The sequence below is a fragment of the Cydia fagiglandana genome, chromosome 14, assembly GCF_963556715.1.
Source record: "Cydia fagiglandana chromosome 14, ilCydFagi1.1, whole genome shotgun sequence".
In the NCBI taxonomy this organism is placed as follows: Eukaryota; Metazoa; Arthropoda; class Insecta; order Lepidoptera; family Tortricidae; genus Cydia; species Cydia fagiglandana.
In genome coordinates, this window is record NC_085945.1 from 3,535,778 (window position 1) to 3,552,363 (window position 16,586).

General features: G+C 40.1%; 3 protein-coding genes across 3 annotated transcripts in view; 2 read left to right on the top strand and 1 right to left on the bottom strand.

Moving 5' to 3' along the window:
- Positions 1–2,532, top strand: part of LOC134670886 (hemicentin-1-like) — a 50,640-nt gene extending 48,108 nt beyond the window's left edge. The window contains exons 43-48 of the mRNA XM_063528699.1: positions 230–310; positions 455–527; positions 955–1,059; positions 1,504–1,632; positions 1,932–2,057; positions 2,412–2,532. Coding sequence (XP_063384769.1) covers positions 230–310; positions 455–527; positions 955–1,059; positions 1,504–1,632; positions 1,932–2,057; positions 2,412–2,506 — 609 coding nt within the window. The 3' untranslated portion in view covers positions 2,507–2,532. The remainder of the gene's footprint in view (positions 1–229; positions 311–454; positions 528–954; positions 1,060–1,503; positions 1,633–1,931; positions 2,058–2,411) is intronic.
- Positions 2,518–6,924, bottom strand: LOC134670667 (uncharacterized). Its single transcript, XM_063528482.1, has 6 exons — positions 6,776–6,924; positions 6,463–6,674; positions 6,049–6,101; positions 5,460–5,558; positions 4,336–4,436; positions 2,518–3,704 (listed from the first exon to the last, which is right to left on the bottom strand). The coding sequence occupies exons 1-6, from the start codon at positions 6,832–6,834 to the stop codon at positions 3,599–3,601; spliced, it is 630 nt and encodes a 209-aa protein (XP_063384552.1). The 5' UTR covers positions 6,835–6,924; the 3' UTR covers positions 2,518–3,598.
- A 434-nt stretch (positions 6,925–7,358) lies between these two features.
- On the top strand, positions 7,359–11,572 carry LOC134670597 (centromere/kinetochore protein zw10-like). Its single transcript, XM_063528398.1, has 4 exons — positions 7,359–8,938; positions 9,449–9,652; positions 9,923–10,191; positions 10,872–11,572. Exons 1-4 carry the CDS (start codon positions 7,435–7,437, stop codon positions 11,082–11,084), a joined length of 2,190 nt encoding a protein of 729 aa, XP_063384468.1. The 5' UTR covers positions 7,359–7,434; the 3' UTR covers positions 11,085–11,572.
- Positions 11,573–16,586: the final 5,014 nt, after the last annotated feature.

Genomic DNA, 16,586 nt, shown 5'->3' on the forward strand with positions numbered 1-16,586 from the left:
GTCCTTTTGGCTAGGTATTTAGGCATTTCTAGTATATAATTGGATCTGGCATGAAAGGTGGGGGGACGTGACCGAATAGGAGTCTTATGTATCTTTCAGTAGGAGTCGCAGCGAAAGAGCTATTATTGTTTATCCTTGTCACAGTCTCACATTTTATTTATTCCCCACGGAAAGTAGCACCATATGTACTGTAAAATATATAATATTAATGTAAATATCTTTCCAACAGATCAGGAAATGTCCAAATTTGCCTAAGTGCAATTCGTCAGAAAACGAAGTTTTCAACACAGATGACGATGAGTTTGAAAATGTAAGTATGTTTAGTTATATGTTAATTTACATACCAAGTGATCGGTTTTCATTGTTCTTGAGTATACATTGTTCACAAATCTCTCTTTTATTCGTTCCTTTCGTATTGCGAATTATGTATTTACCTATATTTTTTGTTTACCAGAGTCCTTACACACCGGAAGCGGCCTTCGAGTTCCAACCGGAAATGGTGGACACAGAAGATTTTTACACTCCGGGTGAGTTTTGAACTTTGGTTATCTATGAACATGACGCACATATGCGTCACGACCACGTGAATCAGAATGAATAAGGCAAAGTTTATTGATATTTTAAACCTTATTTCAGTCGTAGGAAAAAATATTAAAAAAGACTTCTCTTGTGTTCGCATTAATAATCCTAATGAAATCTCAAGCAATAGGTACTATCAAGATGCGTAAAGTAGTGCAAACTTTACAACTGTAGTAGATGGTGATAACCGAACGGTCTCGAACATTATGCCGTTAAGATTGTCATACTTTGAAAATCCGGTTACTTACTTACTACAAAACGAATAGTGCCATTTAAATCATTTCTTATTTACATTTTGCCGATACACTACTTCCGCTTCCTTTTCCCTTGTCTGCGGTACAATGTATTCCTATAACGAATATTTATTGTTCGCAGCTACATCTAAACCAGCAGTGTACGAAGGCCGCGTCCTACCAAACCCTAACCAGGGCCCGTGCGAACCGGGATTCACACACAACGACACCATACAGACCTGTGACGGTAAGTACCAATTAAATGCACAATATTTAAGTTCTTGTTACATTACTCTTAACTGAGTATCGATGGACGAAAATGGATGGCTGGATGGATGGAGGTTTATGAATAAAATTGCCATTTGACAGTGTAGACGATGATGTCTAAAAAGTACTGAACTTTTGCTTCTTTATCCATGTTGATTTTCTTATGTTTGAGACTAACGCCGAAATCGTATTAGTATTTCGACTGTCTTCTACACTTCGACGAATTATGTGGGTGTTTTCTATAGAACAGCTGGTATGGAGCTAACCCCATAATATCTAAAAGTTCTTTAGTATGTATGGTCTGTATATTTACCTCCGATTTTACTTTTCACAGAGACCGATTGAGTTTCGTTTTCCTGAAAAGCATTTGTAAGTCAGTTTTTCTTTCAGATTTGGCCGGTTAATTTAGTTGTTATTCTTGCAGATATCGATGAATGTTCTGTAAACAACAACCACTGCCACATGACGCAGATGTGCGTCAACACGGTGGGCGGGTATCAGTGCGGCTGCCAACCCGGGTACAGCTCTCTGGGCGCCGGCCTGCGGTGTATGGGTGAGAGGAAAAATGTTACTTCGGCCCCCTTACATAGCGTACATATGTAAATTATTGACATACTGCAACATGACGCAGATGTGCGTCAACATGATCGACGAGAAGAACTTACTAGAGTTGAGTTACCTAGTTCTGAAGCTTATGACAATCACTGCAATACGACGCAGATATGCGTCACGGTTGGCGGGTAGCGGTTGCAGATACAGCTACAGTCGAAACCCCCTCCTTATTTTTTAAGCTTCTGATATATTTGGCTGAGGCTTGCCTACAATATTTTTAACAGTTTTTATTTTTATCAGACATGAACGAGTGCGAGTTAGACACAGACGGGTGCGAGTACGCGTGTGTGAACGTGGCGGGCGGGTATGTGTGCGCGTGTCCACGACATCTAAGGCTGCATACAGACAAACGACATTGTTATCAACGTAAGTCATTCACTCATTCATCCTTACTAAATAATCTTTTACCTAGCGTTATCCCGGCCTTTGCCAGGGTCCGCTTTCCTACTTGCTTTCCTCCACTTTGCGCGATCCTGGGCGTCGTCTCGTGTGAGGGCCCATTTGGGCTGTCATCAGAATCAGCCAGGAACCATCGGCTCATCCAAATAAAGTCACTGTATCGCAGCCAAACACACTCAAGCATAGACTATTTCAATACTTGACATTCCATCAAACGCAGCCGTTATAAATTCATAAAAGACGGTATGCGACATATATACATACAAGGATTGTTCGTTTAAAAGTGTTAGATTCTAACTAATGAATCTATGTTGTTCGCAGCGTCTTCCCTCCATGATCCGTATGAAAATCCTGAAACGGAGTATCTGAGCGCACTGGTTGAATCTCCGGCTAAGTATAGGAACACAAGGAATTGAAACTTCCAACGTAGTTTAAAACCTTTATTTTATTGCTAATATACATACCTAATCAATATAATTCTGTAACATATATATTTGTAAATAAAAATTTGAATTATATTTTTATTTTTTACTAGGCAGAAATTCTACATTCATGCATACAGTCAGCAGCAGAAGTTGCTAAGCGGGCGACGTGTTCAAAATTACCAAGTCGCGTCAAGAATTTTTAACACCCTGCCGGCTTAGCAACTTGGGCTGCTGACTGTACCTACTACGAAACCGAATGTTATTGAGGTTATTTAATTTTAATTGTTGATTGATTTTATATAAGTTTAACAATTAACCTATGATACTGATGTGGCTTGGCAGACTTCGGCCAGTTGGGCCACTAAGCCTACCACCGATTACGAATTTTAAAAGTTGTCTATCTGAGGACCTCTAACCTCCTAAGTGGTTATACATATATTACAAATATTAACATAACACTATGAACAGGTACGTCTAATTGTGCGGACTTTGCCGTCTACATATCTAAATCGTGAAAAAATAGAAATTACAATTTTACATGTAGTAACGGCGAAAAATTATAGCGAAAACCAAAGAAAACAACCTACAAATAAAACCAGCGTGTCGAAACACGCACAATGAAAGGTTCTGGACCTTCATACATACCAAAAACGCCCTCTTTTTTTTAAGGGCAATAGTGGACAATATAGCGATGATCTTGGGTAGGTATGTATCAGGACTAATTTAGGCCAAGTAGAATAAGTAGAATAACCCCACGAGTGATTCGCGAATGGTGCTTATATAGGTAGGGACTAGTGACGCATTAGTGGCTCATTCGCCAACAGGATCTATATAGTCTCAACTCAACATCAGCTTATCACTAACATGACACTGACATTCGCTAGCGTGTACATAACTTACTTTCTATGCTAGTTATCCAGGCGTTAGCGTTACCATAATATGTCAGTGTAAGGCACTAATCAGCGTACTATAGTCGGACCTCATAACCAAAATAAAAATTCAAAATACCTATCCCAAGTGACAATAATTAAAACAAAGTACCTACAAATAACTGTGAATCTCGATGTGAAGTGGTGAAGCACATTAGGTGGCGATGGGGGGCAGGCGCTGGCCTAGACCGGACCCTAGGACCTTCTTGAGAGGTCCTCGCTTGTCCAGCACTCGCTCGTCGGCTCGTCGGGGGACGTGTCTAGAGGGTCATACCCACAGCGGTGGTCAATAGATTTGCATTTATTAACAATAAGGCCCACTGGCACGTTTTTAATCCACTGGAGAAAACTTGCTCGTAATCATTCAAATTAGCAGGAGCGAGAGCCTAATCTTGAGGGGTTCAAGATTCGAGTTCAAACCAAAAACTAGTTCTGGGTATAATATTTATTGGTGCGTTTAAGACCTATGCTAGTATTTTTTTTCTATCGAGCGAAAGTCAAGAATCACGTTTCGAATCGATGAAGTTACTAGATGACGGTCTCAAGATTACTATTTTTTTTTTGGCATCCGTATTATGATCCAAACCACAGAATAAAGTAATAGTACTACCGTACAGAAAGGACACTTCCTACAAAACCGAAACTTAACAGCGATTCAGGGTCGAATCATGATATCCCATTCTAAATTATGGCACTATCCCTTTCGGCTATTTAGGGTTGTCAAAATTCAAGTCATTATCTTATGTGTGGTCGTGCAGTTGTGTGAACCCTAATCATTGCTACGAGCAATGCTGAGCCGAACGGAGCCGAGTTCGACTGAAGTGAGGAGTGTCTCCCCACTATCCAAACTCTCTCAAAAGGAACCCAGTATAAAACCAATAAGATACTTACTGCCAATACGAGCCGTTTCTCTGCAGACGCATGATGTTATTCTGACAGATCATCAGCTCGTTCTGCAGGTACGTCCGCTGGTCGTTCACACGCACGAACAACTGCAACACATTCAGTTACTAACAACACAATAGACATGAACATTGGAAACGTTCGACTCTTTTTAACGTCCACCAACCGCCACAATTGAAACTAAAAGTTGAAAATATTGGTCCTTCGAACCGGATCTTTTGTTTGTGATTGTACCTAGATGGTAACCTCTCATTTCTCGCTCAGTACGTTGGTCCCTGCATTATTAGGCCACATTTCTCACATGTACCAGGTATTTATTTACCGTTAGTAAGATTTCCTATTTGTGACCACTTTGCACTACTCTGCCTAATCGGTAAATCGGAAAAACTACGGATATTAAACTTGATCCTTCGAACCGGATTCCTTCTTTCAAATGCATCCTATGAATGGTGTAATTTTGCTATCGGCGAGGATAAGAGATTCTTGTAAAACGTGACTTTGACCTTGTCCAAACCTAATGAAAAAAATACAACCATTCCGTGCAGATAAAAGTAAAAAATTACATGTATCAATGTTCCCTAAATTTCTCCGTGATGCATTACAAGGCTACTTTCCCGACCTCCGTGTTCGACTCGCGTGCAGTTACAAATGCCGATAAAATTAACATTTCGAATTCTGAAGGTCATAGCATACCATTTATGAATATATTTTAGCAGTGGTGAACCCGAGCGGCACAATAAAATGGCGACTAACTGCAATTTATTTAAAAAAAGTGTGTGTGTTTGTGTGTGTGTTAGCTCCGACGCGCGACTGGAGTTTACTTCTTTACTAATTCTTATAGTATTGTTTGTTGTAACTGTTATAGTTTTTCTTGTGTGTAACACAAGAAGTTAACAACAGGCGGTCTTATCGCCAAAAAGCGATCTCTTCCAGACATATTTTTTATCAATAAATGATCATATCGTATCGTATCACAACCTTTAGGTCCATCCTTTCCTTTCCGAATACAGAAAACCCGCTTAAGAAGTTTCTGAAGGGACCACGCCAATAACGCGCCTCAAAAAGCGGGAAAGCCATAAATCTATGAAAACAAGTTACAGAGACAGTTTCACCTTGGACTCGGAATCCAGACGCCACTCCTTGCTGCGAAGGGTGCTGATCAGGTCTGTCTTGATCCTCTCGAACCGCTTCACAGTACGAAGAAGCTCAGCCTGAAACATATCAATCAGTGACTAGTTAATGTTGATCCCATAACTACGCGGCTTTATAGTTTTTTCCCTAACTGGATTGATTAACTGTTTTTGTCCTTGTTGTCTTGGTTACGTCTCCTAAACCATTCTTAGGACCAAGCCTTATATGTAAGGACAATGACGACTAAAGGATGACTCACGCTAGACCGAGCCGAGGCATCCGACATGTCATTTTCTATGACGACTGATCGGTGATCACGTGGTGCTTTCCATAGAAAACGAAGCTCCGGAAGCTCCGACCCGGCCCTGTAGGGCTACCGCCAATACCGAACATCGTCAATTGCGGGGATTTTTCTCTGTCACTCTAATTACGCCTTCATTGGAGTAAAAAAGAAAAATCCCCGCAATTTGCGAATTACGATTTTCGCGGTAGCCGCCCTGGCCCAATCTACCGTGAGTCATCCTTAATGGTTGGTGTCAAGCGCTGGACAAAACTATAAGTAATGCTTACTGGAGTAAGAATGTCGAGGTTTATGTTCAGATCATCGTGCTTCAGCTTGCAATCTGAAAAAAAAGCATACTCAGATTTTCATCTTAATTAATGGCAAAGCTCCTGATGTAACTATTATAGCAAAATTGTTTCATAACAACAGGAGCCGTGGCATCAAAAGTATCGCCCACACTGTTAACTGTTCATCTGTGGACCTTATACCTTTTGTAATAAGGTCCACAGATGTACAGTTACGGGGTTGCTGTTTGTACAGTTAGCTGACCATTCAATAACTTTATTAACTTTATTCCATTAATGGACAGTTTCTACTTTTCAAGTGTTGCTATTAGTAGGTCCCCCAACTGCAAAAGTGCATGCTCATAATGTGTCCATGCAATTTTGCAGCTCGCTGTATCTAAGCAATTTGCATCACACCTGGTCCGCAAACTTTGGCGTTCTTCAACTTTTCTTTCCAAATAGGCAGCTCCGCTTTCAACTGGTCTATTGCGTCCAGGAGGTGCTTGTGCCTCGAGCTCTCCCGCTCCAGGTCTTCATCATTATCCCAAATGTAGTCGGTTTTACGAAGCTCGTCTTGAACCGACACGATTTGCTTTTGGAAATCATCATTCTGCCAAGCTGCTGCCTCTCTGTTGAAAAAAAAACAGCATAGAACACAAAGAAGGAATACACCCAATAGTCGTTATGGGTCCATGTTGTACAGAGGGTACATGTGTCTGAGAACTTTGACCTGCATGATTTTTCATGATCTAACTCGGTCTTCAAGTTGTCGATCTCACTGTCGTTCATTTTTCGGTTAACTAAGCGTAAGCTAAATAACTGCAAAACAAATTGAAAGGTAGGGCAGAGGTGGCCTGTTACTATTGATTAAACAATCTTTAAGCATGAACGTGTTTCAAGGTTCAATATTTTAGGAGAATTTAAAGGTGTACCACGACAAAACTTGTTATTTTGTGGAAAAGTTTAAAGAATAGTACTATTTCCAACTTAATTGGAGTTGTTTAAAAAAGTCTAAATCAGTGTTAATTTTCTTTTGTTTTTAAATATAGCAGAAACAAAACGCAAGTTCGGTGCGTTCGGAATATAGTTTTAAATATTTCAATATCAGCATGATGGGTCAAAAAGTGATTGATGATTTTTAGTATTTATACGTGTTTCACATATACTTTTAGAATAATACGAGTATACTATTATAATCAGTATTATGAGAATGGAATTTAGATTGATAATTAATTATTATTGCGTAGTTATTTTGAAGGATGTATTATGAACGAACTGTCACTTTACGTCACAAATGTCAAAGCATATTCGAATTTCAAAAATCAAAACACTAACCGAAGTTTATCCGATACAAAAGAACTACTGTGTTTCGAGATTAACTTAAACAAAATGAGTTTAGTAAGTGCTGTGCTACAAGAAGTTGATTCTAGTAAAATGAAGGATTTTAAGAAATATAACGACGAATTAACGCCGAGGCTCAAAGACCTCATCGAACGTGCTGAAATATTATCATGGACATTGCAGCAACATTTCATCGACTCTTACCTCAACTACACCACAACGAAAAGCCTGGAGCAATTGAATTACAAGAATAGAAAAGGAAACATCGTCAATGACTACGCTACCATCACTGAAGAGTTAAAATCCTTGCGTGAAAAGTTCAACATTACTGACGAAGAGTTTAATGAACGTTGTGAAAAATTGGATAAATCCATCGATGTTTTAAACGAATTTTGTGTTGCTGCTGAAGGTAAGCGGGTCTTACAGGTTGCCAACCATGAAGTCAGGAGGCACAATTACTGTGAAGCTATGTTATCCATTAAAAAACTTCAAGATCAGATCCAGCTATTAAATTTTAAGGGAGACGCGGCTAAAGCTTTGCTAAACTTGATAGCGCAAGCTGAAAATCAATTGTCATTGTATACTGCTCAGTTGAGTGTGGAGTGGGAAGATCTTTTCTCATGGTCAGAGCTCCCAAGTCTTCATTTCCTCACTTATTCATTGTCTGTGCAACAAAGTGATCCTATTATGCTACAGAAAGTTCTCAGAACTTTATATGTAACTAAAAGATTAAATGCAGAGTTAGGTCAGTTTTCCCATTTCTTCATAGATCAGCTTCTACACAATGTGATAAGGCATAACTGTGAGATATTTACTGAAGACCACATAGGTGCTATTTTCTTCAATATTAAAATAGATTTGGCTAACAAGGCGAAGCCTAACTATCAGACAATATTCATCAACCTAACAGCCATCTTTGAGTTCCTGCAGTCTACTCTCGGCTCTCAGCTGGAAGGCGACCAAAACTTCATCGAAATTTTTGGTAATTCAATTAGACAAAAATTCTTTAATAAAATAATAGATGATTGCATCAGGAACAACTTGCCGTCCTGTAACAGCACTTACGAGAACTACACCACCCTTGTTGTGGAGTTGGATGCCTTCAACAAGTTCCTCATAGAGTCTAGATTTGTAGAAGCCTCAAAATCCCCGCTGAACAAGTATATAGATGATACGGAATGTGTGCTGTACAATAAGAAGTGTGACAAGCTACTGAATGATGTCAGGAGTTTGTTAAGCCAAAGTCTTTCATACGGAACGGAGGTGGTTGGTACAGAGATAGTAAATGAAAATGAGTCCATACTGGAACTAACGGAAAAGACTGAGAACACTTGGGATTTGAACAAGCCAGTGTTCTTACCTAAATGTGTAATATCACAAAATGTGAAAAGGATTTTGAGGATGATTTTGGAGCATTTAGAGGAAAGCATCAAATTGCCAGAGAAATATAGCACTCAGTTGGTCTCATACATCAAAGATATAACAGGGATGTATCAAAGTATTGTGCCTAAGAAGTTTAAAATTAATTTGGAGTGCTGCCCTCTGGACATAGGTGAGTTAAAGAAATAAACATTTAGTGGAGATACAGGATTTAGTGGAGACAAATGGGAATGATCTGGATTTCTTATTAGTTAGGGTGGGATTAAATGGGAAAACACAGTCTTTAGTGTTCCATACCCAAAGGGTAAAAACGGACCCTATTGCTAAGACTCCTCTGTCCGTCTGTCTGTCAACAGCCTGTATCTCATGAACCGTGATATCTAGACACTTGAAATTTTCACAGATGATGTATTTCTGTTACAATACAATACAAACCCTCTTTATTGCACAACTTCAATAATACATGAAGTCAGAGGCAATAAACTCATAATCTCCTGTCCTATCCTACTTCTGCTGCCGCAATAACAACAAATACTAAAAAGTACGGAACTCTCTGTGGGCGAGTCAGATTCGCACTTGTCTGGTTTTTTTTAATGTTCTTTATATTGAACACAGTCTTAGAAGGTAAAGCAACTAAACAAAAAACAACAATTTTATATTGACATTGTTTATTAACTTTCAGCTCTATTCTTCAACAACTGCTTCTACCTGGCTCACGGGCTGCTAGGCCCCCCGTGGCGCTCCAGCCTGCCCGGCCCGCTGGCTGATCACCTAACCACAACCATGCTGGTCTGCATCCAGGACCTGAGGGTGCTGGGCATGGAGAAGATATCCCTGTATCTGCAGAAACAGAAGAATGTGATTACTCAGAGCATTGAGCCTAGTGGTAAGTTTAATAATTACTGCCCTAATACAGGTTACATGGGTTATGAATGGTACATTTTTAGGGTTCCGTACCCAAAGGGTAAAACGGGACCCTATTACTAAGACTTCGCTGTCCGTCCGTCCGTCTGTCACCAGGCTGTATCTCACGAACCGTGATAGCTAGACAGTTGAAATTTTCACAGATGATGTATTTCTGTTGCCGCTATAACAACAAATACTAATGATGTAGTAGTGTTATAGTATATAATGATTTTTGCCATTTTCCTTCCAGAACTCTCACCCTGGTCCAAAACCAGCTACGAGCAGTTCGACACAGCAGTAAACAACGCCATAATCCTGATGAAGGACCTCAAATGCAGCTGGCACCACATCCTGCCCACTCGGATGTACGAGCTAGCCATGTGCACACTAGTCCAGGCATTCTGCCAGTCCGTCCTGCAGAGGATCTTCGCTGACAGCCGGCCCGTGCAGGAGGACTTAGTTTATATGCTGGCTGTGAGGCTGCAGGACTCCGTTGAAGATATCACTACACTTTTTGAGGTAAGTTCAAAGGTTAAAAGATCCTATACAGGGATAAGTTCGCCTTAGTTGTATTTAATTCACTCTGTAATTGTGTTTGTCGTGTTTTTATTTCTATGTACAATAAACGATATACATACATAAGTACATAAGTTCACACTAAATTCACCATTGAATAGGCGCTAGGCGGGTTCTCTGTTCGTAGGCGCTTTCCGCTACATACGGGTTTTCCCGTGTTATCGGCCACGCTCGTAGCGCGTAGCTCGCGCTGGCACTGAATGTGTTAAGAGAAAACCTAATTAATCCCAGCTTCCAGTTTATCTTTAGCTCTGTTTTATGGATGACTCACGCTAGACCGGGCCGGGCCCGAGCCGAGGCGTCCGACGTATCATTTTCTATGACGGCTATTAATCGGTGATAACGCGGTGCTTTCCATAGAAAACGAAGCGCCAGAACCTGCGGCCCGGCCCGGCTCGGTCTAGCGTGAGTCATCCTTAATTCAGTTTTTAAATTTGCACTGATTTTGTTTAAATCGTGACAGTTTAAATAAGTTTTTTACAGTACATATGGCCCTACTTTCCGTGTGTAGGTATGTTAAAAGTTAAAGGGCCATAATATCTACTGTAAAACGTTGTACGATACACGTGCGAATAGGTAATTCATTTTCCGCGCTTGTATCGTAAATAACTATTCCATTACAGGAGCCGATCGAACTGGACAAGAAAATCAACATATGGACGAAGTTCACCAAAATGCCTCAACTCCTCAAAGCCCAGCTCCTGGAGACCGCAGACGGATGGAAGAACAACAAAGAGCTGGCCCAGAGCTACTCCTGCGAGGAGGTCCGCCAGATTGTCAAGATGAGGTTCCCTGACAACAAGTATAGGCTCAACATGTTGAAAGAAATACAGTGATCAATTTAAATGTTGTGTGACCCATCGGTTAATAGGGGATATTACTGCAATGTTCTGCCGCCAGAGTGCAGCACTACCGACTCAGTAAATTCATAGACTAACTTATACATACTGTGCCTTAAACTGTTTTTAACAAGCTTTCACGGACAATAAAATATGACATTGATGTATCAAGGCGGTTTGTTAACAAGGGCCTACCGGTAAACGCGAAAATCGAAATTTAATTTAGTTATCTGCCTCTTTATCGCTGGAATATGCAAGAGTGATAGAGAGATTAGATAACGAAATTTCGATTTTCTTGTTTCGCGGTAGGCCGTGTGATTGACGTGACGAGTGATGTGTCAATGTGATTTGTTTACTGTATGTGCCACAAAGGTGCCACCTACGCAGAGCTTTGCCTAATATTCCCTATTGGGTCCAGCCTCGGGGTCCAGCTGAAAAACATTGTTCAAACTTTAAACATTTACCCCCTTCCTTATTCATAAAACTTTACGGGCCTGATTTAGTTAAATGTAACCTTTTTGTTGGTGGCGCTTACGCCACTATTAACGATTCTCCGATATAAATACAATGCCGCGCGACGCTGTGCGGCGTAAGCGACTTCGACAATAAGGTCCATTTTCATAGATAATGTCCCAAATTATGTTTTATCCCTTTCGTACAAATACATAAGTCAAAATGACAGATAAAAACAAACGATTATTAGCTTATTGAGGTTTGTAGGGCGTTTATGAATAAGGGGGTTATACTGTCTCTGAATATACATTAAACCTTCATAAGGCGTAAGGTAAGGGTGTCAGAAATTATGCAAAATTGGACCCTATCACTTTGTTACATAGATCAAAATCATGTGACTTAAGCTACTTTTTACAATGTCAAATATACAAGAATAAATAAGTTTTGTTTTATTAAATATTTTGTGTTATTTTAGTAGAAAGAAATACTACAGGTAGCATCCCACACTAACATCCGTCCCAAACTCCAAGGAACTAAGGACACCCCATCGGGCCTCTTGCCATTATCCCGGTTTAGGTTAGAAAAATTCGATATCCATCCAATCCACTACCCACTCACATGCTTTTGGCAACTGTAGTTGGCAGCTTTCACCAGTGGGGAGACACTCCTGACTTCGGTCGAACTCGGCTCCGTTCGGCTAGGCATTGCTCCGAGCAATTATTAATAGGTGTTAAAGATTGTGTAATCTATGCCGTACATTAGGTGTAAAAAGATTTTGTATCTGTGCCTTCCTCTTTGTCGCTGCCCTCAGCCCAATGCGGTTGTAAGATTGTGTCGTCCCATTTATTTTAATTATTTTATGTTTTACTCAGCCTTTATAACTTTTACAAACCTCTCTTAATTTAATGTTTTGGATCATATAAAACTAGATATAGTTGTGTGTTAATTTACTACGATTAATACAGACTCATATCATAAAAAAAAAAAAAAAAAAAAAAAAAAAAAAAAAAAAAAAAAAAAAAAAAAAAAAAAAAAAAAAAAAAAAAAAAATGTGTTAATTTACTACGATTAATACAGACTCATATCATAACTTGGTGTTGCTCATTTGTAATCTCGGTTAGTCCCTCGTCTGCTTCCCGTGTGCTCCTTATATTCCGAACAGGTTCAGGGCCTAGGCACAAAAGCTGCAGAAAAGCTAAAAGGCGTTGAGATATTCCCAGATTACCCGAGTTACGACAATGGCGCAACCAGGGACGACCGCATGCAACATAACCTCAATGTCCACCTTAGAGAAACTGAAAGGCTTGGACAATTGGATCAATTGGAAATTCGCTGTGAAGATGGTGCTTACTCTTGATGGTTTATGGGGCTGCGTCGATGGCACAGACACGGACACTACCAAAGATGGACGGGCTTTAGCAAAAATTTGCCTGTCATGTGAGCCACACCTTTACCAAATCGTGCGGAATGCGACGACCGCTAAGGATGCGTGGAAGTCATTATCCGATACTTTCGAAGACAAAGGACTGTACAGGCGAGTACTTTTATTACGCAAATTACATAGAGTAGAATACGGTCACTTTGCGGGCATGTCGGATTACATCGAAGGTGTCCTTAAGCTCGTCACGCAGCTAGCCGATATCGGGAAGGTTATCGACGATGCAGAGACAGCTGAAATCCTGCTGTCGGGCTTGCCAGAAGAATTTAACATACTAGTGTCCAGCCTTGAAGCGGCTAACCTCAGCGGCACCTTATCAAGTGAGGTGGTCCGGACTAGACTACTTCAAGAAGATCACAGACGAAGCCAAAGTAACACTACAGACAACCTAGCCTTCATGGCTAACAGGAAGAAGAAAAGCAACAATAACTTATGTACTTACTGTCAAAAAAAGGGCCACTCCGCAAACCGCTGTTTTAAGAAGAAACGAGAAGAAGCAAGGAAAACTGGACAGGAACACACCATGTTTGCCTCTGCATACTCGGCAACACATTCTAATGAATATGTGCTCAACAGTGGAGCGTCCAGTCACATGGCTGGTGACTTGTCTCTTCTTCATGAAACTAAAAGCAAGAAATGTGTGATCACAGTAGCCAATGGACAGCAACTTAATAGTGAAGTTATTGGTAAGACTTTTATATCACCTGAATTGACTCTAAATAATGTGCTATATGTGCCTAATTTAGCGAAAAATTTAATGTCTGTCAGTGAAATTACAAAAAATGGTTATGTTGTAGTGTTTTCTAATAATTATTGCAATATCTATAGCTCTTGTCAAATCACAGGCAATAAGGTTTTAACTATTAATAAGCAAGATGGGCTTTATAAGTTGAAAGTGGATGAGCAAACTCGACCTGACCCCCAATTAGGCAACTCTATGTCCCTGCATGGGCAAGGATCCATGAGTGCCAATGCTGCTGACGCTGTGCCTTACTCTATTATGCATAAGCGTCTTGGTAATTTGAACAAGCAAGGTATGTCGGTATTAGGTGGAGGGAATAAGTGTAGTGTCGTATTTCAGGCTGAAGACGGCATTCCTGCACAGTGCATCGCCTGCCTTACCGGGAAGATGTGTGAAACATCGTTTCCGCGGTCAAGTGCGGGGCGTGCTGCTAACCTTCTGGACCTGGTGCATAGTGACATCGCCGGACCGGTTCATGTACCCAGCTGGGGCGGAGCTCGGTATTTGCTGACATTCACCGACGACAAGTCAAGACGCACCTTTGGCTATCTACTGAAGAACAAGTCTGAGGTGAGTTCTCATTTTGTTAATTTTAAAACCTTAGTAGAAAATCAAACTGGATTGCGTATTAAAGTATTACGCACTGACCAGGGTACTGAATATTGCAATAAAACTTTGTCCGATTACCTTAAAAAGGCAGGAATAATTCACCAAACTACTTGTCCTTATTCTCCTTCTCAAAATGGTGTCAGTGAGAGAGCAAATCGTACGATTTTTGAAAAAGCTCGAGCTATGTTACAGGATTCTCAGTTACCTGATCGCTACTGGGGCGAGGCTGTTATGACGGCCATTTATTTAAAAAATAGGTCGCCTACCAGTGCATTATCAGGTGGAATTCCTGAATGCGAATGGACCGGATCTGATAAGTTAGATCTTAGTCATTTACGTGTTTTTGGCTGTGTAGCATACTCTCATGTGCCTAATCAAAAGAGACGCAAGCTGGATGCTAAGGCAAAACAGCATATTTTTGTAGGATATGGTGAAACGTGCAAGGGATATCGCTTAATAGATCCAGTTAACCCTAAAAGGGTTATTTATTCTAGAAGTGTTGTGTTCCTTGAGGACAAATTTATAGGAAACAATCTATTACATGCAAATGCTGAGGCGAAAAGAGCAAATTTTATTATTTTTGATAATTTAATTAATGATAATTTAAAAAATGATAATAGAGGGAATAATACTTGCTGCAATAATATTTTAAACAATAACTGTGATATTAGTGTAGGTAATAATGATTGTGATAATAATCTTAACCCTCTAAACAGCCATGAGGATCATGTAAATTATAATTCACCTAATCGGGACTCTATAACTGTTTCAGAGAAGGCGGCAAGCACACCAGTGCAATCACCCCTGTCTGAGCTGTATCGCACAACTGAAGACGCCACTGAGGATAGCGGCGAGGCTGTGGTGCTGTCTAGCCCTGTCACCTCACCACTGCAACCCTCTGCATCTTCAGATTACGAGCCAATGTTGGCGGAAGTAGAAGAGTCTGCTGTTCCAACCAACTCTAGGCCAGTGCGGAGTACGCGAGGTATATTTCCTGAAAGGTATAATGATTTCCATATTGATTCTCTGATGGCTACAGCAAGTTCATCGCAAGAGCCACTTACTTTCCGCGACGCCATGAATTCACCTGAAAAAGACGAGTGGTATGGTGCCATGGAGGTTGAGTTGGGCTCGATGGTCAAAAATAATGTGTGGGAGTTGGTAGATCGTCCAAAGAATGTTAATATTGTGAAGAACAAATGGGTTTTTAAGAAAAAATACGACTCCACAGGTAATTTAAATAGGTATAAAGCAAGACTTGTTGCATGTGGGTATAGTCAAAAAGAAGGAATAGATTACTCAGATACTTATTCGCCTGTGGTTAGGCATTCCACCCTAAGAATTTTATTTGCAATTGCAAATCAGTTGGATCTGTGCATGGACCATATTGACGTCACCACAGCTTTTCTAAATGGTGAGTTAACTGAAAAAATCTACATGGAGCAGCCAACTGGTTTCCAATCTAATAATAAAGTATGTTTGCTTAAAAAATGTATATATGGCTTGAAACAAGCAAGCCGGATGTGGAACATTAAAATACACACATTGCTTGCTAAAAACGGATTCTTGCAAAGTAAATGCGAACCATGTGTGTATGTTAAGAAAAATGAGACTGAGTACATAATTATAGCCTTATTTGTAGATGATTTTTATGTTTTTCACAATAATTGTATCGAGACAGTTACATCATTGCTAAAACAGCACTTTGAAATACGCCATCTTGGTACTTTAAAAAATTGTTTAGGCATGAATGTTACTAAGTACAATAATGTAACTGTTCTAGATCAGCATGATTATATTAAGAAGCTGCTTGAGCGCTACAACATGTCTGAGTGTAAACCAGTGTCAACTCCATTACCTGTAAATTATAAATTAGAAAAGTCCAACAAGCATTTAGATGACAATGTTTATCAGTATAGGCAACTACTAGGCTCGCTTATGTTTTTGTCCGTTTGTACTCGCCCAGACATTTCATACGCGTGTAGCCAGTTAAGTCAATTCAGTACATGTTTTGATGAAAGCCATTGGCGGACTGCAAAGCGGGTATTAAGGTACTTAGCCGGTACTATCAATTATGGCCTTTATTTCGAAAAAGATAAGAACTTTGAAATAAACGCTTTTGCGGACGCTGATTGGGCTAATGACATAACTGACCGCAAGTCGTATACTGGTTTTGTAGTTAAACTTGGTAATTGTGTCATCAACTGGGAAGCCAGAAAACAGCGATGTGTCGCTCTTTCTAGTACAGAAAGTGAGT